General features: G+C 43.4%; 1 protein-coding gene and 1 long non-coding RNA gene across 5 annotated transcripts in view; one reads left to right on the top strand and one right to left on the bottom strand.

Moving 5' to 3' along the window:
* LOC116424463 (uncharacterized) overlaps positions 1 to 27,590 on the bottom strand; it is a 216,139-nt gene that overhangs the window by 134,291 nt on the left and 54,258 nt on the right. The gene's annotated exons all lie outside the window — the stretch shown is intronic.
* Positions 1 to 27,590, top strand: part of knockout (Stork-head domain-containing protein knockout) — a 173,809-nt gene that overhangs the window by 94,149 nt on the left and 52,070 nt on the right. For all 4 annotated transcript variants that reach the window (XM_031970861.2, XM_076367930.1, XM_076367928.1 and 1 more), the window contains 2 exons: positions 569 to 823; positions 23,815 to 24,010. In XM_031970861.2, the coding sequence (XP_031826721.1) occupies positions 623 to 823; positions 23,815 to 24,010 (397 nt within the window). In that variant the 5' untranslated portion in view covers positions 569 to 622. The remainder of the gene's footprint in view (positions 1 to 568; positions 824 to 23,814; positions 24,011 to 27,590) is intronic.

Genomic DNA, 27,590 nt, shown 5'->3' with positions numbered 1-27,590 from the left:
AATGAAAATGGAATTAATACAGATATTGTTATTAGAAATTATAAACTACGACATTGCGTTTAGGAACTCAATGACTCGTCTCAGTTTCATTTTTCTAATATTTCTTAGATTTATTGGACTGAAGAAAATATAATAATTGAGACTAAAATTGAATCGTAGAATCAACATTGAATCTAAGAAAAGGAAACGACGGAAGGTTAATTTATCTTTGTTCCTCGTTAGATTGTTAACGAACGAAAGGAGTATTCGATTTAGTTTATCGATCTACGCGAAAAGTTACGTTACGTACTTTATCGTCTGTAAGGAAACTCGAACATTCCTACAACAATGAAAGTATCGATAACGATCGGAGATAAACACATCGAGTTAGTCGAATGGGAGGCAGTAAAACCCGACGAATGTAGCATTACGCTTTGAAATAGTAAACCGTATCGAACGCGGGCGAACAAATTGGGACGGCGGAAAAAATCGTGCAAAACAGAGTGGAACAGAAGGCGCGAGGAAAAAGATCGATGAGAAACGGCGGAGGCAAGAAATCTGACGGATACGTTAATTTTCTGTTTTCCAGAACCCGTGATGCCACCGCCGAGTCGTCGGAATCGTTAGCAGCGGGCCGAAAAAAATGGCCTCGATCTTGGGAGACGGAACGGGCCCCGGGGGCTCGGGACCATCCCGATGCCTCTTGCTCCTACAAAGGTCCTTGGCGATTCAGCTGACCAGGGGTCCGCCTCCTCAAGTTCTGAACGCCGGGCAACGGGAGAGTCCTAAGGAGCATCCAGCCGACGAGATGTGGATGTACGATAAAGGTTACAATTTGTTTCAGGTGAGTCGACGCGCGTTGCATTATCATTAGTACACTGCGGATGTTTTGAATAAATATTTCGCTAATATTCTTAACCCTTAACGGAGTAATATATCGTGGCGTTCAAAAGTTCCCAGACAGATCATTGTTTAACACGTTGAACACGATTTCGCAGAGGAAAATACGCAGAACGGAGAAAATATAATATTAAATCATTTGAACGAATTACATTATTACTATTCTACGTTCATCTAGCTGAACCCGTACGGACCAATATACAATGGTATTTGAAAGTTGGTCAGATTATTTTTGGGGCTTTTTTTGCAATGAAGGATTTACGAAGTTTTTGTTATTATGAGGTAAAGGACGTATTGTATGACGGGATAAAATTCTTTTTATTAATAGTATTGTGCTAGGGCACTACTGTGAACTTGTCTCCGCTTGTTGTCTATGTCACGGTATTCTTTTTAGGTTGAAAATGTTAATTTGAGTAATTAACAGTTTTAAGAATATGGATAGAAAAATAGATAGTATCCAGTATTTGACAGTTTATGATTTTCACTGGTAATTGAAAGATATATCGATACTAATAAAAGAAATCACTGCTCGCAATTAAGAGCTCCAGCAATAATGAGCGGAGTTCTTGTGCATAAACGTTGGTGGGTAACTATTATGAAACTGAGGTGAAGCAGAATTTTAGTTAACGCGTTGATATGTTTATTAGGTCGTAATTCAAGTTCACAGAAATTACATTCTGCGAATCCTATGAAAAATGCAAAATTATGCACGTACGAAGTACGTTTCTCGAAACTTGTTTCGCAACATTTTTTGGAGCTGGCCTGAAAGAGAAGGTGAAGGTCAAATTACGCAAGCCTCGTCAAGGGATTAATCACGTTATCTTAGAAAGGCATCATTGCGCAAGAGTGATATTGAATATAATCCTTCCGAACGGCGACACGGACAATGAACGTGTCCCTTGGCCGGCCGGCCGGTCGGTCGGCTGCTCGTTTTTACAACTCAGCGTTTCCGAAGTAAGATTGGCGTTGATTGGATGCACCGTTACGCCGGAATGAGACAATATGAATTACGAGCAATTTCGCGAGGCAACCTTGTCCGGGGGATAGGACGAAGTAACAAGTTAAGTGGCGGATGTTCCGCAGCCGCGCCAGCGCTTCGACGTGTCGCGCGATTCTTCCTTTCTTCTCCGGCTTTTAATTTTGTAAGAAACGCCAGGTGACGTACTGTCGAGTCCAGCACTCCTTTACAGGTTGGAACACCAAATTACCGCTGCTAATGAGTCCCACGGATTTTTCACGGCGCAGACTGTAAACTTCGCGTTACGAGCAAAACGTCGGGATAAAAATTTTTAATGCAATTGCACAGGGAAAATCGTCAATGATTCACGGGCTTAGTCATGTAACAAATAATAATCGTAGTTTAAAAAACTATAAACTTCATTCACTCTGAACTATCCGTACAGTTAAAACACATCGTTAGTTTCTGTTTACACAATGCTCAACTGAAACTCAGCAGAGTTATGAAAGCTACACTTAAAATTTGCATAAAGTACTACAATTATCTTTCCGTAGAATACTATAAAATACAATAAATCAAGCGTACAACATTATACTTTTAGATTGCATTTTTCAAAAAATTGATGCACATGTTAACGTGTTTGAATATTCAAACTCAATTTATTGCACGATCTTATCGAATTGATCTCAATTTATCCAACGATTAACACATAATTATCCACATCTTCCTTTATTTCGTTTAACGCTAATTCTGTCAAATAGTCCGAAGTTTGGGCAGCTAATTGGGGTTCAGAATTTCGTTTCGCCGCGAGAACTTCCTTCTTGAAGAGATAAATTGCCGATGGCCCCGACATTTTTCCAAATGATCGATTCCGAGTTACCCAGCGAAGGCTTGCATCGCCAAAGGAAATGAAATTGGAACGCGCCTTTCAATGGAGGAGTGCCCTTCAGTTTCAATGAGCTCTCGTTAGGGGTAGAGCACGCCCTCGGGGGAAAGTTAACCAGGGTTCGCGTCACCGTCTCCGAAAAAGACACGCCGGTAGCGCGGCGTATACCGAGAGGGTCCGCTGAATCGCCGCAATGGCGGTTTTTCTGCAACCGAACATGATAGCTCACCACTTTTCTTACCTGCCAGACGACCTCGCTCTAACACCTGCCCAAAGGGAAATCTCTCAGCCGGTCGAGGAACTCTTTGTGTATCGATTCCGCGTGAATCTAGGGTCGAGGAAAAGCTTCGAAGAAAACCTGCGGGCTTCAAAGGATTTCAAAGGTCGGAAACTTCTTTAGAGGGTAAAAGTTGAAGTGCTCCTTTCCCTTTGACCGGAGTCGGCGGAAAGCTATTTTTTATGAAAGAGTAATGACAAGAAGAGCTTTTATACCGTGAAAAGCTTTTTCTCCGATAGGGAAAGAAAAACGCTGTGATTTATTCGACTTGATGTCGGGCGGAATACTTGAACCGGAATTTTCGGTGATTTATTTGAATTATTGTACGCAGTTAATTATCTTCAGAAGGAGTCTATGATATTATCAATATTACTATCGCGATTTTCGATAACTTAGAATTATTGTACACACTTAACAATCCTGAGAAGAATTTAATAGTTTGAGAAAAATTCCTGTTCGAGTTCAAATTTGAATTCTTTAAGTTCGCTTCGACGTAGACATAAATGTTTCTAGAATTAATCCACTTACATCCAATACACTTTGTGTACAGTGGCCTTATCCTCGACCCTCTATTATCCCGCGATCCTAACCTCGGTTTTGAAAGCGTCAAGGTCAAAGACATAAAGATTCCGTTACGTCCGAACGTAAGACGCCAAATAAAGGATTAGTAGTCAAGAAATAGCCGGTGGCTACGCAGCACACGATCGCCGAAAATGTTCTCATACCGGTCGCAGGACGCAACCGTCAAGGACCACGTGTCCGTTTTCAAATCACATCATTTCTTCATATGTTATTCGGTCAAGGATACCGGACTAACCTGAACATCGCGAATTTTTGTGTAACTCGAATCTAACGTCTCTCCGACAAATTACCTGCGGTCAACTGTCGGGACCGTAACAATGACTGTCTGTAACTTTGTCGGAACTGACGGTTCTTTCTGTCCACGATCCAATGGGTGATTTCATATGCGACGCACACAGCGGAATGCGATCTGATGCGCATCCCGCATGCATAATAAACCGTGCGGTACTGTTGCGTAATTGTCGCGCACATACGTAGCGCGTCTAATGAGCCCCGAGACTGATCCGAGGATACAACAATGACTCGAATAGAAAACGCTAGTTTTATGTATAATTCAAAGCAGCTTCTATCGGTACGCATGATGTAATCTATAAATAGACCATTCCTATGTTGACGCGATGCTCATAGGAAAGACTCGCTTGAAGTCTTTGTTTCTTTATGTAATTTAGAAAGCAATTTTAAATTGCAGTGGTTCGCAAGTGGAGTTTGTAGAAATTTTGTTGCATCGAAGAAAATTAGTTTATTAATGTAATTTATGATAATAACGCAAATGATAATTCCGAGTGAGATGTTCCGATCTCATTTAGATTATCAATTATCTGTTTTTCATTAGTTTTAATAGTATATTGAATTTCTTACAGAAGTTTATTTAAATATACTTCTTATATACATTTGCTTACATTAACATTTGTTTCTTTTGTCGGTTATCAATGACGTTTATAATATAATAGTTCTTTTTAGAAAAGACTCATTTCTCCCGGATTTGCCGACATTAATGAGCGTAGATGTAACATCTTCGTATCCTCCGAATGGATCTTTTCAATTCCACGATAAATAATCTTCAACAGCGGCGAAGAGTATTTCTCGATCGTTCAGATCTGAAGATTTACACTAACATTTTCCGTTAACCGGTACACCGTTAATGAACGTTACCGTTAAATGCACAAACAATAGCGGACCGTCCGAGAGATCTGGGCGTTTATCGGTCGACTGCACGCATTTCCTTGCCGGAAGTGCGGGATTATAGATATCGATGAATTTGCATAGATCGATAACGAACACGTGTTGTAATTAAGTTGTGGGCCAAGCTAACAGTCCGCTCTGTCGTTTTGCGCCGCGCGGCCGTCCGACGAGCGGCTTCGGATGATATTACGGGCTTGATTCATTACGCGATTTCTAGTGTGGATCGTAGAAAGTACATATTTGATTAAATAAAGTGAAATGTCTGGGCAGAATATGTTCCGGTGGATTGATGTAAAATATTCGTGTCACTGGAAAGCGGCGACCGTTACGATTCTCATCAATTTTACGGCGTTCTAATCTTATATAGATTTTGATGCAGCCTAATGAGGACACGATCAATTTTACTACAGAACCATTGGAACGGTTATTTGTACCAGATTTTCATTGCATCCTTAGAGCGTAATAAAAAATTATCGTAAAAGCCAATTATATAAATTATTATCATTTCTATGCGCGAGATTATCGCAAGAAACGTTATTGGCTTACGCAACAAAAACTGATTCATCTGAACACGTCGGGCCGGGCCGCGGAACCGATATATCGGTTTTCGAAATTCCGTTTATTAAGCATTCTTCGGGGTCCGAACATGGCGAAACACGCCGCGCGGTATTACGGGCGCAATTATTTATGCATGTATAACGGGGATCCTAATGAGTACTTAAGACTGAAAATATTCACCGATCCCAGACGAATCCGCGCGCGATTTCTGGAAACTGAAATCCCCTTCTTCGAGGTGGATACCTCGCCCGGCTCTTCTGACCGCGATATTTATATTAATCGCCGATTCTATCTCTATTTACAATCCATTTCCGCATAAGGCTCACCGGCTGCGCCTGGTAACACGATTCCGCGGCGCATCCACCGATGCACGCCGAGCCACCTCCGTTCTAAGTAGTGGTCTTCTCCGCTTCAAGATCGTGTTTCACGTTCAACCGGAAAATGTATAGCAAATATGTGTGCCCCTGGCATAATATCCGCAATAAAACGACCCGAGGTTTCACTCCCCGGGCGGTATGGAGCTCGCCTGTTGTTTATTCCCTCGAATTCAACGTGTTTATAATCGGACGGGGTTACATTGTTCCTTGTACCGTTCGAAACAATTTGTTTCTACGAAATATAGTCGAACTTTTGAGCAAACTTCGCTGTTTAACGACTAACCCTTAGACCTACAGTATCGTGGCAGGCTCGTGAAAATTTCAAGCTGCATTCGAGGAAGCTGAGAGTCGTTTACTTATTTTAAGTGTAAATTGAATCTTACTTTGCTGTTGTCAATCATTAACCTTTGGAGTGAACGTGAACGTAGAATAAGCATGAGAACTGTCTTTTCCTAATAAATGATTAATGAAAATCAAAACAAAAAAAATGTTTTCTTTATATTCGTTGATGGAAACTTGCGGAAAAAGCTTCTAGGAATCGAATGTACTTATTTGCCTGCGAAAATTCATATTGATTATCGAATGATAATTTTTTTTCTATTATAACTGCGAGCTAGGGAACGAAAGGTTAAGAGATATACACGGTGAGATATTTCTACAAGGCTCCAGATAAACTGTACCCCGGTATCGATCGCGAAAAGTCATCTCGATTACGGCGACCCGAACCGCTCACCCCTTATACAAACCGTAGATTGTGATCTTTGCTCTATGTCGCGGTGGCTGATATTTTCTCTTGTAATACGTTGCCGCTAACATGAACGGTTTGATGTATCAATAATATAAGTCTAGTGTTTATAGTACATACGTGCGGATGATACGATCAAAATACGGTATTCGTCTAATAAATATGTACCATTATAACATATCCCCTCTCAGTAATAATTCCTACATTCCATTTCCATAAAAATCTCTCCTTCCCAATTACGAACGTTTCTTCCTCCAACCGAACTTCTCGGATTAGGCTAATACCACGACGATAATTTTTCATTCATCGGTATGCGATACGGTTGGAACCCAAGAGGAAGAACTCAACCATAGAACATCTAACATTTCACAATGATCGAAGAACGTTCCGCCATCTTTGAGATATCTCGGTCTATTAGAGCCACGGAGGAATTCCAGTCCACGATATATATATTTCTTGGCAATGAACCGATATAGCGGCGCTCCAACGTTCGGTAATAAAGTCATTTCTGGTGCAACGGCGGTCCGTCTACGACGTCGTCACGTCTAATTCGTGTAATAAAACGACAGAATTCCTGTAACCGAAGGTCGCCGCGCGCGCGGCCGTGATAACCGATGTTGCTGAATCACCTAAAAACCGCGCGAAATTTGTTCGGCGATCGTGCGCGCTCGCTCGCGCGCCGGATTATCTGATTAAGAAGGATAATATACGATCGGGACGGTGGATCGGATCAACGCACTATAAACGTGAGACTAATTAGAGTCGCGGTAGAAACCGCTGTAGTTGCAGCCCCGGCGTTATCGTTTCGCAATACGCAAGACCAGTTTATTTATTGCCACGGTTAATTGTTGTGCGCCACAATTGACTCCGAGATAGCATCGACATCGAGCGATCAAGCAGCGCCGCGCGCCACGCGGCCGCGGAACTCGTTCCCGACTTCTCGCCGATTAAATGGTCGCCACGGCGTTTCACCTCTCGGCGTATTACCGGCAATCCTCCCGACGCGTTCCCCGACATCCGGCGTCGTTAATTATATATTTTCCGCGCGATTTCCCGGCGATCGCGCCGAGCCACGCGACAATTAACGGCCGCCGCCGATTCTCCTCGGCCGCGAAACGGATTAGTTCCGTTCCGAACGGAGCGAATTTACCGAGCGTGCCAGCCGAATTAAAAAGGAGAGCGTATTATAATTAGTATTATCTCTGAAACGGTCGGGTATGAAATTAAACCTGTCCCGCGGAGTGAAAGCGCGACACACGAGCGCGACGAGCGCACGCGCGCCGCCGCTACGGTTTTAATGAAACGCGAACGGCGAACCGGTCGGGAGACATTGAAAACGTTCGGCGCAGGACTCGTGTGCGGGACGCGATCGTATTCGCCGAATTATTTCACTCTAGATTTATGGGACGAGTCGGTTTGACTTACGTTGAACTTTTTCAATGTTGATCGAGAATTGAGTCGATTTTGAGTGGTGCTGTTACGCAAATATGTATTTTAATTGTTTACTTCTACACTCGTCATTTCGAAGATTTAAATGAATGAATATGAATTTTCTTTTAGAACGATGAAATAAACTGTACGGTAAATGAATAGCAGATATTTCACGTTTATTTTCAGAAATTTCTTTGTAAGTATCAAGGTCATCTCAAGGTCGATCATATTTACTCAGTCCGATTTAATTATGACTTTTTAATAATCAGTAGCGCATACAACGGTGAATGAAAGTATATATACAATGAGGGAAATCCGATGAAAGTGATTTAATTTTTAATTTCATTTCAATGAGCATTGTCTGGTTAACATTCCGCTTAATCAAATACGTAAAGACGAAGTTTATATTCCGTGACGCGTTAACCGGCGTGAATGCGAATTCATAACATTGCGCTATTCCGAACGAGCAGATAGATTCATTGATAAATAACAACAAACGCGTGCAAACTTTCACGCTGCCGCTTCAGTAACGAATGTTTTCATCCTTAAGTGCTTCCTCGAGCGTGGTACCTTGAAGCAGGTCGCGAACAATCAAAACTACGATCTCGAAGAGTTCTCGCTTACTCGAAAAATCTGAATATTGATTTAATCCTCCCGCCGAGATGCCCTTACTTTCGAAAAGTCCATCAAATCACTATTTCCTTGCTATACAAATACTTTCCGCGCGCGCGGTACCTCGAAGCAGGTTGCGAACAATCAAAAGTGGGACCCTGGGGGAGGATCGCGATAAGACTGCCAGATAATTTCCGGGGAGAATGGAGCTCGTTAGGCCGCGACGGAGTCCCCTGGTTCCTGGTCGATCGCGGAAATAGTATTCTCGGGGCGACCGGTGTGGCGCGGGGCCAGCTATTGCACGGTGAAACGCGTGTATATGACGTCGCCCCGGTGCACGAAGCGGGGGGCGCGATCGCTTGCGTGCACACGTGCACGACGCGCCGCATCTCTAGGAAGGGTACCGGGCAGTCGTAAAGATGCGCACCGCGCGCGGCCGAGTTCCTCGTTTCCGCGCGAGCGTTCGCCCGACGCGAAACGCCGTGAAATATGCATAAAGATAAGGGGACGCCCTCTTCAAGGCGAAGAACTCCTTCGTCCGCTTACGCTGGATTACCGAGGGAAGGACTAACCGGCCGCCGGCGGTTTAGGATCCGTTCAGCCTGATACGCCGTGAACCCAGTAACCTCTCTGGGACCGGTATCCTGTCAGTCTCCTCTGCAACAATACCCCCTCGCTCGACGGTGAATACAATAGAGCATGTGTATCTAGCTGCTTTGCACAATCCTTGTCCCAGGGAATGAATATCGCGCGGGCATCGAGGGGAGAAGTATTAGCTGTGGGGAGAGCTTTTTCGCGGATGAATTCGAGTTAACGTAACACATTGGCGCATATGCGGCGGGTCCTTTGGGTACGGTGTCGAGGTCCCATGGCGGTGTGAATGTTCGTTGGAATGGAAAAGTTTGAATGGACTTTGATGTAGGAATTAGTTTCGATTTTGTAGAACTTTGTGGTGTATCCTGTAGTGAATTGCTTGGTATTGATTTGTTTGTTCAATTCGATGAACTGTTTTCTGGATTTTCTACTGGATTGTTGATAAACAGTTTGTTTATTTTCTTACGTTCATTGCTTTTGAGGTAGAATGTAAATTACTATTAGTTTCAATATTGTTTTGAATCAGCGAAATTCTTAATGGGGGAAATGATATGTCACCTGTAGTTTCGTTTTCGTAGAGCATTCGTTAATTTGCTCAGGTGCGGCGAGCTTATGTTCCGCCATCTTGTGAAGTATTAATTATTGGTGACACGAGACAGGAAGAGTAATGGCAAGACCGTTACTCGCTTCTATTTATAAACAGCAAACACCTTATACGAAGTGAAGTTGGCGCAGGTGTTTACGTCACGAAATTGACTGCAATTTGAAAACAAGGTCGACCAGGGCATAGTCGTACGCTCTTCTTCTATAGTCTTTATTGCCTCTAAAGTGATTCGTCACATTGAGGTCACATGTTACAACCCGAAAGCTCACGATCTTGAAGAAGTATAGAACATTGATAAAAATTATTTAATATAACATCCTAATGATTATTGCGCTGGTATAAAGAAACATAACTTCACTAAAATCATTTTACTCCGCCGTTACAAAAACACCCGTAAAAGTGGCACAAAAAGGGTAATTAAACCGAGGAGATTTTTCACGGAACGCCCAACACAAGAATGAGTGAAACAAGTTATCCATCCGACGACAAAAACCTGTTAAAAATCAACGAGGTCGTTGAAACTACAGTTAAGTAATATTTGCACAGTTCGTTCGATCGTTTAACACTAGAACCGACGGGCAAACTGAAATGACCCACTTCGGATTTTCTATTTTACAATCGTCCAACGTCATAAAGTTTTTTGCTGGGAATCGTTAAATAAATTAGGTTGCCCATGCGCGTGCTACAGTGAGAATAGTAGAATACGCTCACGACAAATGTGCTCCTGTAACTTTTCTAAGAATTTACAAGCTGCCGCGGTACTTGATTGGTACTTCTGGGATTAAAATAAAAGTGGCGCAGGAATCGGACGGGCCGACCGGTACCCAAGAGGCGGCGATAATAAGCGCATATGGCGACACTTCCTGAGCTTCGGGCGACCGAGTCCCCAAAGAAATGCAAATTGGCACGTTCCTACCGAGTTACCGTTATTACGCTTCATCGTATTGCCTTGGAGACAACCATGGCCAGTAACCGACTCGCCGCTGCCGGATACATCGACGACAATTTTGGTCCCTCGACTGCGCATTAACTAACTCGTTGCCCTATGATTTCTTCCACAACTGATCGTTTCGTCGTTAATCATTTACTAGACAAAAAGGAGAATTCCACATTTACTCCGATGATTAACAAGTTCTAATAGAAAGATAACATTTCATTTCAATGCAAATGAATATAATCGTGTTAACGATTCACATTTGTTAACCGTTTCACCGAAATTTTCGAGCCTGTCGCGATATTGTAAGACAAGGGGTGAAATCGTCGCGGTTGCTTCCGTGATTTGCATAACCGAGCAGAATGGCCAGGGGCGATTCGCCGTAAAAAGTACAGCTCAGTTGCCCGGCGAAGCGTTCACTCCGATAATTCCTAATTAGGAGCTAATTTCTTTCCCGGACGTATCCTTGCTCCGATGGAAGGCGTAACGATGTTTGCGTTTCGCGTACTGGTCGCGGCGATCTGTTCCTTAAATGACCGTTATTACGATACGTTGATCACGTTACCTTGAAGATGGCCGATGCAGCAATCGAGCGGACACTTTCCATCCGCATGGCGATTTCTGCCACGAGCGCGCCGCAAAAACACCGTGCTTTGTGCCCGGCCTTCTCCGCCCATAACCGCAGTGTAACCAAGGATACCAGTTTGTTACATTCACTTCTTTGGGAGAGAACTACCGAGCCGATATTTGATTACAAACATTTTCTATCCGCCGTGCCTTGTCAGCCGATTCGAACGCGATATTCGGCCGGGGATGAGAGGATTCACGGGAATCTCGAGCGATTTTAGAAAACCGATACGGGAACTACGTACAAGATCAGAAAGTCGATATTCGAGTCTCGGAAGTGACGAACCTTTTCCCTGTTACTTTTATATTTTATATGGGAATACGTTATTATAATCGTATCTATTATTTTCTGAATTAGTATCAATTTTCGTTTCTGTATATTTCATTGCGTATTTATTGTATATTACTTAACAGACTTCGTATATTTTCCTAATTATTCATTGAGCGGTTTATTGAAAAATCAAATCTCGCTATTTTCATTCCACGCCTTTGTAAATGTCGGAAACCTGTTGACGGTGTTCTGCAAATGGTTGATGATTTCAAGAAAAATTGATTATTTATTAAGAATTCTTTGTCATATATTTAATCAAGAAATGTTAGGATATCGGCGTTATGGATCATTGGTCCCGGAAGAGCGTAGGCTTCGATTTCTTTACCGACCGGTCGCTTTCCTTCAGAAAAACGCATACCGATGTCTCCAAAAATGGTGACCCAAAACACAACGACTGAATCGATGGTGGCTAGATAAATCTACAGACTTAGCGCCACCCACATGCGCCGTGCGCAAGCAACGAAATCCGTGAGCGAACTGTTAGTCAACCGCAGCCGACTCTTTAACACGAGCCCGTACAAGCCAGCCTCCACGGTTCATTTAAATGAAAACTCATTGCCAGCTTCAGAAATCAAGTTTTGCAAGTCTTCAATGTCGCAAGCGGTGTTTCGACGACAACAGGAAGTCGAACTAACCGTGTCGAGTTTCATTTGAATTTACCAAACGTTTTCCTTTTAATTAATCCTAATCAACGACGCATACTTCTCTGAAGTGTCTGCTAATATTAACATTAAGACCGTTACAAGTGATCAAATAACACACTCCAGAATTCTATGTTCACAATAATGAACGTAACCATCAACTTCCCCGATTTCATTCTTTCGTGTATCTATTATTAAATCCTCGAAACAATCGATCACGCCGATTAAATAAACAGCGTCTAATACATTAATCTAACAACTGTCAATAGGAATCTTTGTATTCTTCGCAGCGAATATTTCGATTCGACGCTCAGAAAGTTGTCGAGTATCAGAAATAGATTTTATCTCCGTTCGTTCTTAAAATAGCGCAACCTTAAAATACACCTGGATCTCGTATATATTCATTGACTTTTATTTCCTGAACACCCATTCAAATCTGAGCGATGAAAAATTGTCCGGCACGGCCTGCCACGATAAAAGTCAATGAAAGTCTCAATAAATGCACTGTTATAAATTACACAAGAAAATACAAGCTAGTTACTCTGACTACTCGCCACTTCCAGCATTAAAATGAAAGAAAATCCCGGTTGAATCTCCGCGGGTTCTTAATATGTACCGCGCGAGCACCTCGATCACCCCGAGCCGCTTGATCATCGGCGGAATAAAAAGCGGCCGGTAATTGGCAGCAAATCTCCTCGTCAAACATCCAATTTCCGAGCGCATTAATCACCTCGCGCCGTTCCGAGTGTGCTTCTTAATGTGCCGTTCATGCTCGTAATTTCTGCTCTAGAATGCTCGCGAGCCGCGCGCACCGGCGTAACGTTCGCCGGGGCCCGATCTCCGATCCGACCGTTACACGGCCGATGAAAAACGAGGATGAGGAGGAAAGAAGCGGACACCTAGCTCCGTGTAATCAGAATCCGCCGCCGATCCGCGAAGTTTCCAAACTTCACGCGACGCGACACATATATTCGCGCATAGGATAGATCTGGACGAATCGGATCAAACGAGTCCACATATATTGTACGGTTTAAACATTTTTTTTCATTTTTTATCATTAAGATTATCGTCAAACAGAAAATGATAAGATCCATCTCGATCTACTATATGACATAAAGTATGCTAAACAGATAATCCAGCCTCCTAATAATTCATTCTACTCAACGGAAGCTCCGACGAAAATAAAGAAATTTCATTTATTGGTTAAAGAATATTTAAATAGAATCTGTATCATATGTATTCATTAAATGAACTGGAAAGAAACTAATGCATACGCGTAACAGCGATAGTTAAAAGGTTAACTATTTATACTTGATTTCTTGTAGCAAAATTATAAGATACTATATTGCATTTCACATAATACGACTAGACACGAGATACCGAAATAAAATAATTCTATCCGTTGACTGCGTTATTTCTACTTAATATAATCAACGGTCCGATCAATATTCTAATCAATATTCCACTAGAACACAATGAACACGTGTAACGAAAACTCGTTCGAGTGCAAGGGGTTAATTAAAGGAAAAAACCGAACAGAATGGCCGAGGCCGGCAACGGCCGAGTAATCTGTGTATCACATTGAACCACGGTTTCCTATTCAGATTGCACGCGCCTATGCGCGTCTAAACGCACCGTATTCGCCTCTATCGAGCGATCTAGCTCGCCCGGTTCCCCCCGAGAACGCGCGGCCGCGTAAAGCAAACTCGTGTTCCGCGGCTGTTTATTTCAATAACCGGCCAGCGAGTGATCCAGAACGCTCGAAACATCGCCGATATTAAACGAGATTCTTGCCGGCCGCCCCGTAACCGTCATCGACTTCGTAAATCAGCGGTTGCGGGCCCCGCGCCGCGAATGGCCCGAGAATTTTATCTTGCGCGGAGCGGGCGTGCGCACGCGCGCTGCCGCGGAGAGAGAACTCGTTTATCCGCGGGATGCCCATTCACCTCGAAGACGCGTCTTCCTTTATTTGTCCGCCAATTTAATTGCGAAAAAATCGAGCAGCCCTAAACCCCATACCTCCCCGCCCCCTTTGTTCCCCCCCTCGATCCCTTTCGACTAGCGTTTCACTGCCCCTCGCGGTTGTCCCGCGCGCAGATCCCCGGTTACGAGTTTACGATGACATTGAACGACGCGGACGGGAACCACATTGGCGTCCTTCCACGGGGTGCACTTTACGGCATGGAATTTGGTAACCGAACACTCTTCTAACGGTCAATATTACGTGTGCGCGACGTTTTTCGAGAACGCGACGTTGCTAGTCTCGAGTCTGACGCACGGAATTGATTTATTTTCGAATCGACTGAAAGCGTATCTTGATAATGGAGAAAAGAGACATTCGTGTTACTGTGAACAGTAAGATTCTTATTACTTTCTAGGTGGTAGGTTCGTTAACTGTCACTTGTGGTTTTTCTTTCTTTTCGACTGTCGCGGTGGAGTGGACGGATATTGTGTGATTGTCAGCGTTTCAATGTGAGATATTAAATTGTCGTTAACAAGTTTACTAGGCGCACTAAATTAATTTGATCCATGAACAAAATCACACATTTTCTTTAATGAAACAACTTAATCGACAATTATACTCAGTTATCTTATAAATGAAACTATGAGATGTGTGAATAGAAGTCAGCATAAGTAGCATAAAAGAAATGTAAACGGTTCCTGTAATTTCCTTCGCAAAGTTCGAAATGAGTCAAAATGACTCGCCCGGTATACCTCGTGTTAATATCGTATAGTATAATAATGAACATACTTAGTAATTGAGCGATTAAAGTGATTAATAATCAAATGACTGGCTTATCGAAGTTTGATGAAACGATGAAACGACGAAAGTATACGCCTATGTCCGGTAACCAGGCACGTAGTTACACCCGGTTAGATCCCCCGCCCTGCATTGCGTTCGCGCGCGCGCGCTCACGCTCCGCGCTCGCGGTATTAGCATATAAATTATGTTATCGTGATTTATGTTCGCAAGCCGCATGCCCACACAGACGCTGGGAAGGGGGAGGGAGGGAGAGCTACTGATTAAAATTCGCGACGGCCAGATCTGGAGGTCTATCAGACGACAATGCGCCGACAAATGGATCAATTTTCGTTCGAGTTTCCTTTTTCAATGGAAAACCGGCTGTCCTTGGTCGGACGAGAACGGGAACCGGCATGCTTCCACGTTGATCTTAATAACCCTGCTCTCTGCCCTTATTATTTGTTCTTTCTTTCGTCCTCCTCAATTCCCGGCTCTTTGTTCCAATAAAATATCGAGTATCATCTAAAAACTCGTTGATCTTTTCAAAGTCGTTGACACAGGCATACAAGAAGCATCTAACATTTAGAATGATTAATTTCAAACATTCCACTGATAAACCGACACAACGCACAGCGAAGATTATTGGCCGACACTCGTTCCCTACGACTAAATATTAACAGCACTAAAATAAATGTTATAATATCATCTCAATATAATTTACCGTCAACCGCCAATAGAACGGATCAACGAACATACGAATTATCGTCTCTAAGTAGATTCCCACCGATCGAACCATCGATCACGCTCAACATACGTCGACTTTCTGATTCGGTGATCAGGCTAAACCGAGTACTTTCTACTCTAACAGTCGTCGACAGTTCCAACACTTTCTTATCGATCGACGATCGGCCGAGGTTTCCGTCGTTAGGGAGAATCGGGGCAATTCACCGCGAGAACCACGTTATTCGCGGCCGAATCGATTATTCACGATTTCCTATTATCCGCGGCGAGTGTTTGCGTCACTCCGCCGTCAATCTCGAGGAAAGTCCGCCGAGGACGACTGTAATTCGCCGAAGCTGAGCCGAGCCGAACGGCGACTCGTCCAGCGTTCATTTGTTCGGGACGATCGGCTCGTCGCGTTCCTAAGGCCTCGTAGCTGGGACTCTAAAAGGATAAGCATGCTCGCGAGAGAGCACGGCCGGCATATTGCATAATAATTAGTGGGCAGCCAACGACCGTATACCCTGTACAGTGAATTGCCGCAAGTTCATTGCCGGCAAGGATATAGCAATATGAACGTAACGTGCTCCAAGAACAGCGAGCCGATTAGCAACGCTATTCCGAGCACTCTCCCTCTCTTTCTCTCATTCTTTCTTTCTTTCTCTGTCTGTCTATTTCTTTCTCTCTTTCCCTTGCCTCTCCTCCTCCTATACTCCCATCTACCGTCCCATCGACGACCATTTAGCCGTTTCGAACGATCCGGTGTTTCTACGTCTCTCGTTTTCTTTTTGCTCCCGCTTCTTTCGGCCGGTGTTATCGTAAGTAATGGCTGCCCGAGAAGAACCACCGATCGACTTTACGTACTGTTTACACTGATCCCCGACCGCTCGCTTTATGCGCCGTTTCCAGGCGCGTTTTTGCATCCTGATGAATTTATGCGACCGCCATATTGTCGGGCCGGGATTTTTCCGCGTCGCATCCGTGCGCAGCTGCACAAAAATTTAGACCGCGGGATTTTTGCTGTTGCGTCGTTCTCGTGGGATATAAATGCGTGGTAAATATAGAATAATGTATTCGACGCTTCGTTTCTTTGGGACAATAAGAACGTCGAAGTTTTTATCGCGTTGAGGTTCGCCGAAGAAACGACGGGAAAAGAAATGTTGAAGTTAACGCGAAACGAATGTGTTGTAATAAATAATAATGGTAGTGACTTGTTTTTGCGCGTTGTGGTCGCGGCGAATAAGAAAGGGGATGTTGCTGTTGGATTGTTCTTAATGATACGCCAGCGAGCTAGCAAAAATGAATTGTGTTATCAACGAGGGACACTGATAGACTAGTAGAATTTAATTTAAAAAATTTCTCATAATGCTGTACCCGTCAAACGCAGGCTAAATGCATCTATAATATATTCTAACGAAAAACTAAAGCGAAACGAGGAAGAATTACATGCTTATCTGAGAAAGAAATAATTGATCGTTGAAAGAATTATCATTTTCACTGGTTAAACGGGCAACGGACTTTCTGCCGTGCCCTCGCAACTTTTTCTTTCATTCGAAGTACGACATCCAAACCGGTACGTCTTTCCGCGCCAAAGAAATAAAGTTAGGAAAAGTATCCACTGCATTCAAGAATGATTTCAACACATTCCCAATAAATGGAAAGAGAAATAGGAAATATCACCGTCGACAATAATACCTATACGATAAATAATGCCTGAAGAAACCAGTTCAAATCGAAGATAAGGAATCATATCGCCCGAGGAGTACAATAGCGATCAATAATAACCGGCGGCGATATTTTTCGTCCCCGCAGCTTGCCAAGACCATCGAGTCAATCGTTTCCCGCATTCCTCTGGGAAACAGGAAATATTCTGTCCGCAGTCCGCTTACCGAATACACACACGTAAAAGCAGTTATCTTTTATAACGTTCGGACTCGATATTTTAAAATGTGCTCGCCGCTCCGTGGTCCAGTGATCATCCCGATTCGAAATGCACGGCCGCGAAGGGAGATTTCTTCGCGTGGTCGAGTGAACAGGCACAAAACAGGAGAGTCTCGCCGATGCTCCAGTTCGATCCTGAGATATAATTTGCCCGTGAACGGCCCGTCGTTCGACGAACGAACGCCTGCCACTATGGCGGCTCAGCGTGATTTTCAGGCGAGTGAAACTCGCGAAGTACCGGGCATTTAATCGATTGATGTGTGAGATACTCATTGGCCAAGTCGATTAACTCCAGTTTTTAAAGTTGTCTAGTATTTAAAGCGGTTCATCGGTTCTCAACTTTTCATATTTGAAAATTTCCTTGTTATCGAATGTGGGTTTACTATGAAACGATAAGCATTCTTTTGGCCATGTGAAGCTTGTAATAATAATAAAAATTATTTGGAAGTTATAACATTTTATATATTGTACATATTGTTTAACCACACCTGTATTAATGAAGTAGAATACGATCTACGATGATTATTTGATTTTCTGTTTAACCGACTTCGCTAATGAGTGTAATAATAACACTTTTTCGATTTCTTCAGGTAGTCGTTATGGTATTCAAGTGAAACTATTTGTCTTCAGTTTGAATATTTCATATTTTTAAAGTACCAACAATCGCGAAATAAGAAAACTAATAGCCGTCATTTTGATGGGTACGCGAAGAAAGGAGGATGCGGCAACGCAAGGAAATCGCTTCCTCGTTACAAAATCCGTGAAAGGGTACCGGCCATTTCACCTTTCATTAAGAAGTTACTTAACGCGATGATTTAACAGATTTATCCGTGCCAAGGCGGTCTCAAGGATGAATGACGCTTTTGCAACGCTTGGGCTATTTGCAATAATTGAACGGTGCATTTTTGTCTGTGAAATGCTCTGAAATTGGCCAGCGAAAAATCCTGTTTAAATCGGTGCAGTTTTGTGTAGAGGTTGATGCAATATTCGTGAGCCAAATCTTGATTTGGGTTGATATAGTTTGACATATAATTTCATCAAAAATTACTCCGCAAGGGTTTTAATATAATAATCATTGAAAGGAATAAAGGAGCTGTTAATAAAGTTGAACATTGATATCAAGTATTATCACATTTCATGAGTCCAGTATTCGAGATTCTTTAAAAATTAAAAACAATAATGAACATGCGTTGTTTGCAACGTTCCATCCTACAAAAATTCAGTTGACAACGCAATAGCGGATTAACTGTATCTACTGAAGTATAATGTGTTTTTTCGGTGATTCAACAAGGAAGCGTGTCTCATAACAAGCTTCTTTATAAATTACAAATTATCGTTTCCTGATTCAAATTTACTATCTTTCTTGTTTGTTCCCCGAGGTATTGCAGACCCTCAGGTTTTTAATGGGAATGAAATATACTGACAATTAACGGGGACAGAAAAAACTGTTCATACGTAAGCGGTGGAGCGCGCCGGAAGCCGTACTGAATGTTTACGTTCAGCTTGTATGAATTATGAAGGTTGAATGAATCACCGACTATTTTCAGTTGCCGACATTCTTCCCGGCGCGACTTTAAGTTCTGTCTATTTATAGGAGAAACCATTTAATCAGAGATGACGAGTGAACACGTCGTTCGCATCCTACTGTGATATTTTCAATAACTCATTGATTTCCTCGCGTACTCAGCTAACGACGTTTTAACGTCTATATTCAGCTATTTTCCAGTAGACGAACCGATTCGAAGTGAAACTCGACGATACACGGACATCTTTCTAAGCAAGTATTCGTGAACACCTTGACTGACAAGTAAACACTCGTCAAAACTGCCATGTAATCGACAGTTTTCTTAATTGAGTAGAAACTAAAAAGTCAAGATTCTTCATAATAATCGCCTCTACAATCTTTATAGCGATTACATGAGTCGCTCAGCAGCCAACGCGGTTAAGTCCATAATACAAAAATTGAGGAAATCGATCTCTTTTGATACATAATTATTATACGACATATTCAGAAGCTATAAAAAGAAGAAAAAATGTACATAAATCAGAAAATATCAAAAAATCAACCTAACCGCATTAGCTTCCAAGTAACTCACATATTAATCGTATTAAATGTTCGGTAGTTCTAGTGTTGACCCTTTGAAAGAAATGAATCAAATGATCTAATTAGTCGAACAGTAAGAGATCAGCACGTAGTTTTCTTTCTATTAATTAAGCAAATGATATATAATTTAGCTTCATATGTTAAAGATTTTGCACGTTCCGAAGAATCTTCGTCCGCAAAGGGTTAAGTTTCTATAGAAAATGGTGTCATTTAAATTTCAGTAACCCGCCGGTCAAAGTGTTAAAGTCACATCAAAGAGAACAATGCTGCGCTTCGTGGCAGTAAACTATTGTACACCGATTGCGTAGTCTCTTGCGCCGTTTCGTTGGCTCGTGTCCCCGGCGGGCAGATCGGCAATCAGCAGACCGCGCCAACATCGATTTCCCGCGATCGTTCCCTTCCTGATCCCTTTCGCTCGCCGCCGAGACATCTTCCGATCCGGCAAAACCTCATTTTTCTTGCTCCGCTGAGCACGCCGCTCGGAAGAAAGCGATTTCGTGGCTAAACGCGAGCGTTCCCTCGGCTGCCGCGTTGTCGCTGACCCGCCGACGTCGACGATTCCTGCGGTTAACGGGACGCTCGCTCGTAGTAATACTTTCTACGCCGTATTTTTAGGCGAACGCCGCGCGAAAACCGTGAAACACAATCGAAATCGAAATCCGGGGACCGTTATTGCGCCCGATTAATCGAAAGGGAAACATCCTGCGGCGAAAACGATTCGATTCGACATCGGTGTTAAATGTACGGTTTCGAATTTCGATTTCAGTTCGACGAGAAACTTGCTATTGCGAGTTTCCTCGACGAAGAATAAAGACTTCTTTGGAGTTCAGTAAATGAGGTCCATTTGATTTAGTGCTTAACGCTAAACGTACCACGCTCGGTCAAACGACCGATACTTCCAAATCAAAAAATGCATCTATAATTTAAAACAAATAAAATATATTATCTTTTTCTTGTTATCCAATAGTTATCTTGTGCACTGTCTCCGTATTAACTCATATAATCTCCAAAAGTCAGTACCTATCTACAGATTTATAAAGGATAAAGATTAAGCGACCAACATTCTTCCAAATATTTAAAATGACGTAGCACCACGTTACCGTTTCCACACTTCTTCGTAGAAACTGTGAGCTGTTATTAAGATTTCAATTGACTTATATTTCGATTTACTGAGTCAGCTTCGTTAATAATTTCCCAGACAAGCATCCGCGCCTCTCTAATTGTAAAATAAGAAATCAGGTATCGCTAATGTTTACCCATTTGGTAGTTCCAGCGCGAATAAAAAATTTGCCAAGCTCCCATCCCGATTTTCGATGAAAAATGTCCCGCATCTGGCCGTAATGGCTTTCCCCCAAAATTCGTGGTGTCATTAGCGGAAAACGTCACAGCCGGTGGACGCGGGTGCCACGACGGTCGATACATGGCGAAATTATTCGCGCCGCCCGCCTCCGGTAGAGTAGTCAGCCAGGGTGGAGTGTTTTCAATCGTGGCTCGAGGTGAAAAATGTCCTGTCAGGTGCAGCGAGCCAGACAGGGCTCGGAGGGCCCTTCAGCCTGGCCAGCGCTCGATGCGAAAACAGAGAAACGCGGGGCAGAAGGAAAATCGCTTTGTGCCAGTCTCCGGCAAATTGGCCGTAAGATCGATAATACGGAGTGTAGTGAAAAAAAGGCCAGTCGAGATGAAACGGTCCGAGAAACGGTCGATTACCTGGAAGAAAACGAAATCGGAACGCCGCGGGCGAGGACTCGAGAACCGAACGAACCTCCGAATAAAAAGCACGAGATGCGATCTACGGGGCTGTAATTAAGTTAACGGCGACGCGATTGATAATCGATAGAAAGGTAATAACGCAACGGGTAAGAAGAACGTTTACCGTCTAAAACCGTCGAATCTGGCGATATCATCTGGCGCGTTAATCACCGTTCAGGAAGACGGGATCGGTGGAAAAAAACGTGCCTCGATTCGTTCGATTTTCGAACGGAGCGGGGAGGGAATATCTGATCGAGGCTAACAGAATCGACGACGCGTAATTTTATGGTAGCTCTAATGCGTACTTTTATCTCTTTCCTATAATAAGTTGCATAAGGGCGGGACTCCGGCTTTCTAACCAGTTACATAAAACATTGTAGCCTCGTGCACAGCGATTAATTCCTGATTCTGGTAAACGAATCCGGGGATGCTTGGAGTAAAAATTCCTTTAAAGACTACTTAAAATATCGAGGCAGTAAAATATATTGAAATATTAAACGCCTGCACGGGCCCGGCTGAAATAATACAGGAAGCGTTCGAACAGGAAGCGAAATTTCGGCGAATAAAATATTTTTATTTTGACCCCTCGCTTTATGATTCCTTTCGTAACCCGCGCTCGCCAGGATCGTTAATAGCCTACTAAACGGATAATTTATTTTAATTATCCTCGAAATGTGAAATGCCGTCTTTAAAAAATATCCTCACAATCCTTAATTAACACACTCTTTCGGGGGCCATTTTGAAAACACACACGTGCGGCGACGAATCGGACGTTCCAATTTCAAAATCGGATCTTCATCTTTGAAATACACTTATACACGATATTAACAATATTTCCCTCGATACTATCCGAGAACATCATGATTCGAGGGTGACTCTGTTTGCCCCTCGACGGAGAGCGATCATAAACCGGGCACAAGTATAATGCACTGTTCAATCTGCACAAAGGCAGCAATGAATCACTGCGAATCGTATCGACCAATCGGCGCAGACACTTCTCTCTAATTTCATGGCTTACCGTGAAGAAGAGGGACCGTGGAAAACGGGAAACGCTCGGAAGAAAAGGGCTGGCAACGGTGGAGAGGTTACGAGGGTGAGCAGAGGGCAATAGTCGGTGAAAATCCTGCGGGGCCATTCGTTTATGAGCACTGTCTGGCTTATTCCGTCCCCATGATGGCCCACGCCTATATATATACGCCGGTAACTACGTGGGGGATCCGTGGAAGGCTGCGCGAGGGTGGCACAGTTTCTACGCGAGTTACGAGAGGGGTGAACCTAAACGCAGCCCCGTGGCAGTAAACACTTACCGGCACGGCCGTATTTCAAAGGATGAATCCTGCCCGCCAAGATTCTATCTCCTCTACGACCGTCATCCCGATAATGGAGGATGTATCACTGTTACGACACAGAGGACTACAATTTGTGGAAGTCTCGTATAGGTTGACCCATATGTTGCGCAACCGAAAGGGAAAAAATATCGGATTCTTCTAGGAGAGATTTGTATGGCGTCGATTGAGCAATCGTGAGCGACCGGTGGATTATCGTCGACGCATTGTCTCCGTTATCGGTACATTACCGGGCACAGGTCGTAAGCGTCTGTGGAATGATTACGGTGATGGAGGGCGTTTGATGGATTTCGTAGCTTGACTTTATGCGAGAGATAATGGGTTCAGTGTTCTGTGAATTCTTTCGGGTGGATACGTTCGTTAGAGATATTTATGTAGACTGCTTCGTTTTACCTGCGAAGGTATGGGAAATTTTAATTAAGGCAGTAAAAGTTTGTCTCTTTGAAGACAATTATAGGAGCTGTATCGTTACGTTGCTTCACAGTTTCGTCATGCATTGACGAAGTCATTAGCGAAATCCTTTGCGTGGAGTAGCTATATATTATGGTTAGGAAAAATGCGCGTATAAAAGGCAGGGTACACCTCATAAAGGTTGTTGAAAACCTAATCCTAATTGATGATCGAGGTGTTGAAACGAAATTTATTGTTCGGAATTCTCCATTGTCCCGGTAGGCCGGTGAACGTGCGGGTTCTGAGTGCTAGAGCTATCTGGTGGCAATAAATCGAAGGCGGATTTTATGTATTTATAGGGGACTCGGTGTTTTAACATTCGATGTAATAAAGAATTGAACACAGTATAATGGAATTTTTACGGGAGCCTTTAATATAGAAACCAAATCTTTATTCGATTTCATTTGCTCTGGAACGATCAATATTGAATTACGGCCCGATACTAAGAATCCATTTCAGTGGTTTAATTAGTTTCGAAGATTAATTGAACGTGAGAAAATGAAGAACCAAGATTTAAAAAATGCGTGATCAATTATTTTTCAGAGCTTCTTGGAGGCAAACTCCAAATGCTGGTGGAACGCAGCCTTGGTGGACGCAACCCGACAACTCAGGTACAAGGGTCACGTGTCACCTGGCGTGCTGATGGTCGGAGGACCACCCTGTGCCCTCGAGGTCTTGAGGGCAGCCTGGGCTCGAAATGTCCTACGACCGCCGGCCGATCATGCGATCACCTGTCTCGGTGAGTACGGCATTCGATAGAACTCTCGTAACACACCGTTAGAGACACAATCGTTACCGTGGGCGGTAGCTGCATTCAGATATTAGTCTCATGGAAAAAGTATTCGAGCCGACGACTTGAATAGGTCAATTGGCTAGAGCGGCAGCCGTTTGTCTGGCTTCGAATGAATGATCCAAGTTCGTATTGTTGGAACGGTATTGTAGCCTGGCATTGTCGGAACCCCATGCCAGCTATAAAGTATGTTTTGGCAGTCGTTCCCTGCTATACTATGAAATACAGCACCGCTAAAGGGGTGAATCGATACTCCGGCAATATAGGGTAGAAAGTTACGACATACATATAAAGATTCAGTCGCATACCCTTGACTTATTTTTTATCAACAATTATGCAAGCGTTTTTCTATGATAGACAATCCGACAGACACTGTAATTATCTATTTAAATAATATATAAAATATACTACTTATTAACCCCTCGTCCTAAGATTTCATTCATAACCACGTTAGGTAGGATAACTTTGTCACTGATAATTTATTAAAAAACAAAGAAGTCTGAGTTCATCTATATACAGCTTCACTTCAAAAGATAACAATAACAGAAAACGAGAATTTAATCTGAACCCAAAATGTTCGAATGGCATTTAATTTTTATAACTTTCTTTTAAGAGTTTTCTCACGAGTCTGACTCAGTATTATATGGCAAGGGGTTAATGTAAAAATTGCCGGTTTGTCAAGTGAAACTTTTTATCCTGTCACTTTAATATATAAAATTAACTATTGCTATTAATCACCAACGTAAGCCATAACATGATGCTTAGTAAGTTCGATCCTAGAAACTTCATCTCTCATTAATGCAACGTTAAATACCTCTGCGAAACGGAGCAAAGAGTAAAGAGTACACGGAGAAGCAAGTCACGGATCAAACAGCTGAATAATTCCACCCCACACGCAAACGTCCAACCTCCCATGTTTCTGTACTTCCCTTCGATCATTCGCGAGACGCTTTAATTAGTAAAAACTCGGCTCGATGTCAGGACGCGAGCCGTTTCCCGCCTTGAGAGGGAGGCGGCGAGCGCGCAGAAAGAGACGGGGAGGGCAATAAACGGAATTGTCATGCCACGCGGTTGTATCTCGGATCGTTAAAGGGGGGAAGCCGATGATAATGCAAATTGGACATGGCGTTAAGTTCTCGCGCGGACGAATGCTCGCGCGCCGGTACGTTTAAATCGGGGAGCGGACGCGCGCGTATCGGCCGCTTTATCTTTACGCAACCACGGTTCCCGCTTTATCGCCCGCCGCTTTGCCGCGTTCCGTTTAGAAGCGTTCGGGTTCCAGCGGCGTTACACCTCGGGTTTCCATACAGTCACGCCGCTTCCAATGCGCTACCAGGTACTTATTGTTACCTGTCGTCGTCGACCGTCTCACCCGCCGCGCAAGACCGACGAATGAAGCCGACCTCTCTCCAAATCAACGTACCTCGGGTGCATAATAGAATCGCGAACGATGCAGTAGAACTCCACTTATCTCAATGAAATTTTCATGAGCCGCGATTAAGGGAACTGCAGCTAAACCTCCACTATCTGAGCTGGCGCGGGGCGTCATTGTAATTATATTACAGACACTTTGCATACCGCTCTGTAAATAACACGAAACTTGTAGTATTTTGTTCGCTTTACTGAAATGAAGGAATTAACTCGTTAGAATTATGAAATTAACGAGCTGCGATTAAGCGTTTTGGGATTGTATTATAAACAGTTTGTATATCGCGCTGTAAATAATTCGAAATTTGCAATATTTCGTTAGTTTCATTTGTATAAGTGGATTAATTCAGTAAAAGTGTGACATGCGCAGAAATTATAAATCATTGAGCCGCGATTAAGGGTACAGCTGAGTTATTATCAGAATTACAGCGCCATTGCGATTATATTATGAACATTTTATTAGTCTTATTGAAATTAATGACTTGAATCAAGAAAATTGGGAAATTTAAAGTCGCCGTAGTTCGAGGAATGAGCAGAACATTGAATCGCCTAAACGTGAACGCTGATTGATCGAATAAAGAATTATAAGTAAAAGATTAATGGACATCTGTTATGCGAAATGTTTGTCTCCCCATGAGTTCACCTAATTAAAATTGCATTCTACATCGATTCGTTGCGGTGTCGTTGATTCTTCGTACACTGCCGCCCCGTCGCCGAGCCGTTTTCTCCGGCACGTTCGGTTTTTTCATCTTTCTTCTCGCATTCTTCGCCACCTTTGCCATTTTTTCCCCGCCACTCCGGCCGTTCCCCCCTCCTCCCGCGTGTCTATATACACCCACGCACCACTGCACCTCGCATACCAAGCATATGCTAATGCGCTCCGCGGACCCCATTGGCGTAACGGCGCAATTAATAAACCGAGACCGAACATACCGGGGTGGTAGTTTTTCCTTCATTCTTCAATGGACCGGCATTATATTGGATGTCGGTTAATTAGTTATGGAATTATTCGCGATAATTGACGCGTTCGGGGACACCGGCGGAATTTATTGGCTTATAAAATCGAAAGAAATAACGTAATTAATAACTCCCTCGCCTGTAACGCTTTCGCGTTAGCCTGGAATCTTGTATTGGCGCTATAAGGTGATTCGTTCTTTAATAAGGGCTGGTGCATTGCGAAGCAACTGCAGTCGGCGTTTGTCGAACGTTAAGCTAAAGATTTCAGCGAAGTTCGAATCACAAGGATCTCCAAAAACGAAAGATCCTAATCTTAATGAAATTTTATCCTTCGATATGTAACATCGAATATCGATGTTTCAACAATTCTGTTCATTTTAGTCAAACAGCCTTTTTTACAGCCTTCTCGGCAATCTTCTGAAATTAACCATACCGTGTCATCACTTTTCAATACACTCAAATGAATCCTTAAACCACAGAAAAGTCTCAGATCCAGTCACGATATATCGAAACACAAATTCGTCTTTCCCGATTCGCGTGTCCCGTAACAGCGTTTCTTCCCCAAGAACCGTGCGCGCGAGTTTCCGAGCTGCAACGCTGACTTTAAATAATCTCGCGTTAACCACCTTGTCAGCCGGCATCCTCGGTTTCCCCCGCGGCGCGAAAACACAGCTCGCCCGGGGACGAGCGTAGTAAAACGGGCGCAGTTTTACGGCGTGTCCCGCGCGGCGAACAGTTATCAAAACACCTATAAAATACTGCTTTGGTTTTTCGTTCGCAATGAAACCCGAGCCAATCGTAACGGTAACCGCTCGGGTACGCGTGGTCATTGGATTCTGCGCGTTATCCCGGTCGTTCGCCGGCTGAGATTTCCGCTTTATCAGCGGGTTTAGCTGATAAACGCGCTCGGACGCGCAGCGGGGTGCGTCGCCCGCGTTCTGCACGTGCCTATGCGACGCGACCCGCCGGTCTGCGCTCGCCAACCCTAAAAAGAATAATGGCAACGATAGCTACGCGCGTTCTACATCGTTTGTCTGCCGGCATTACAGAGCATCCGCAGTATCCTGCGCACTACTTTCCTTACAGGATCGCTTTCCCCCCTCTCGCCTTCATCCTTTTTCCCCCGTTCGCCTGTTTTCTTTCT

The sequence above is a fragment of the Nomia melanderi genome, chromosome 5 (genome assembly GCF_051020985.1).
Source record: "Nomia melanderi isolate GNS246 chromosome 5, iyNomMela1, whole genome shotgun sequence".
NCBI classification, from domain to species: domain Eukaryota; kingdom Metazoa; phylum Arthropoda; class Insecta; order Hymenoptera; family Halictidae; genus Nomia; species Nomia melanderi.
Note: the sequence above shows the minus strand (reverse complement) of the source record. Positions and strands in the feature narration are given on the sequence as shown.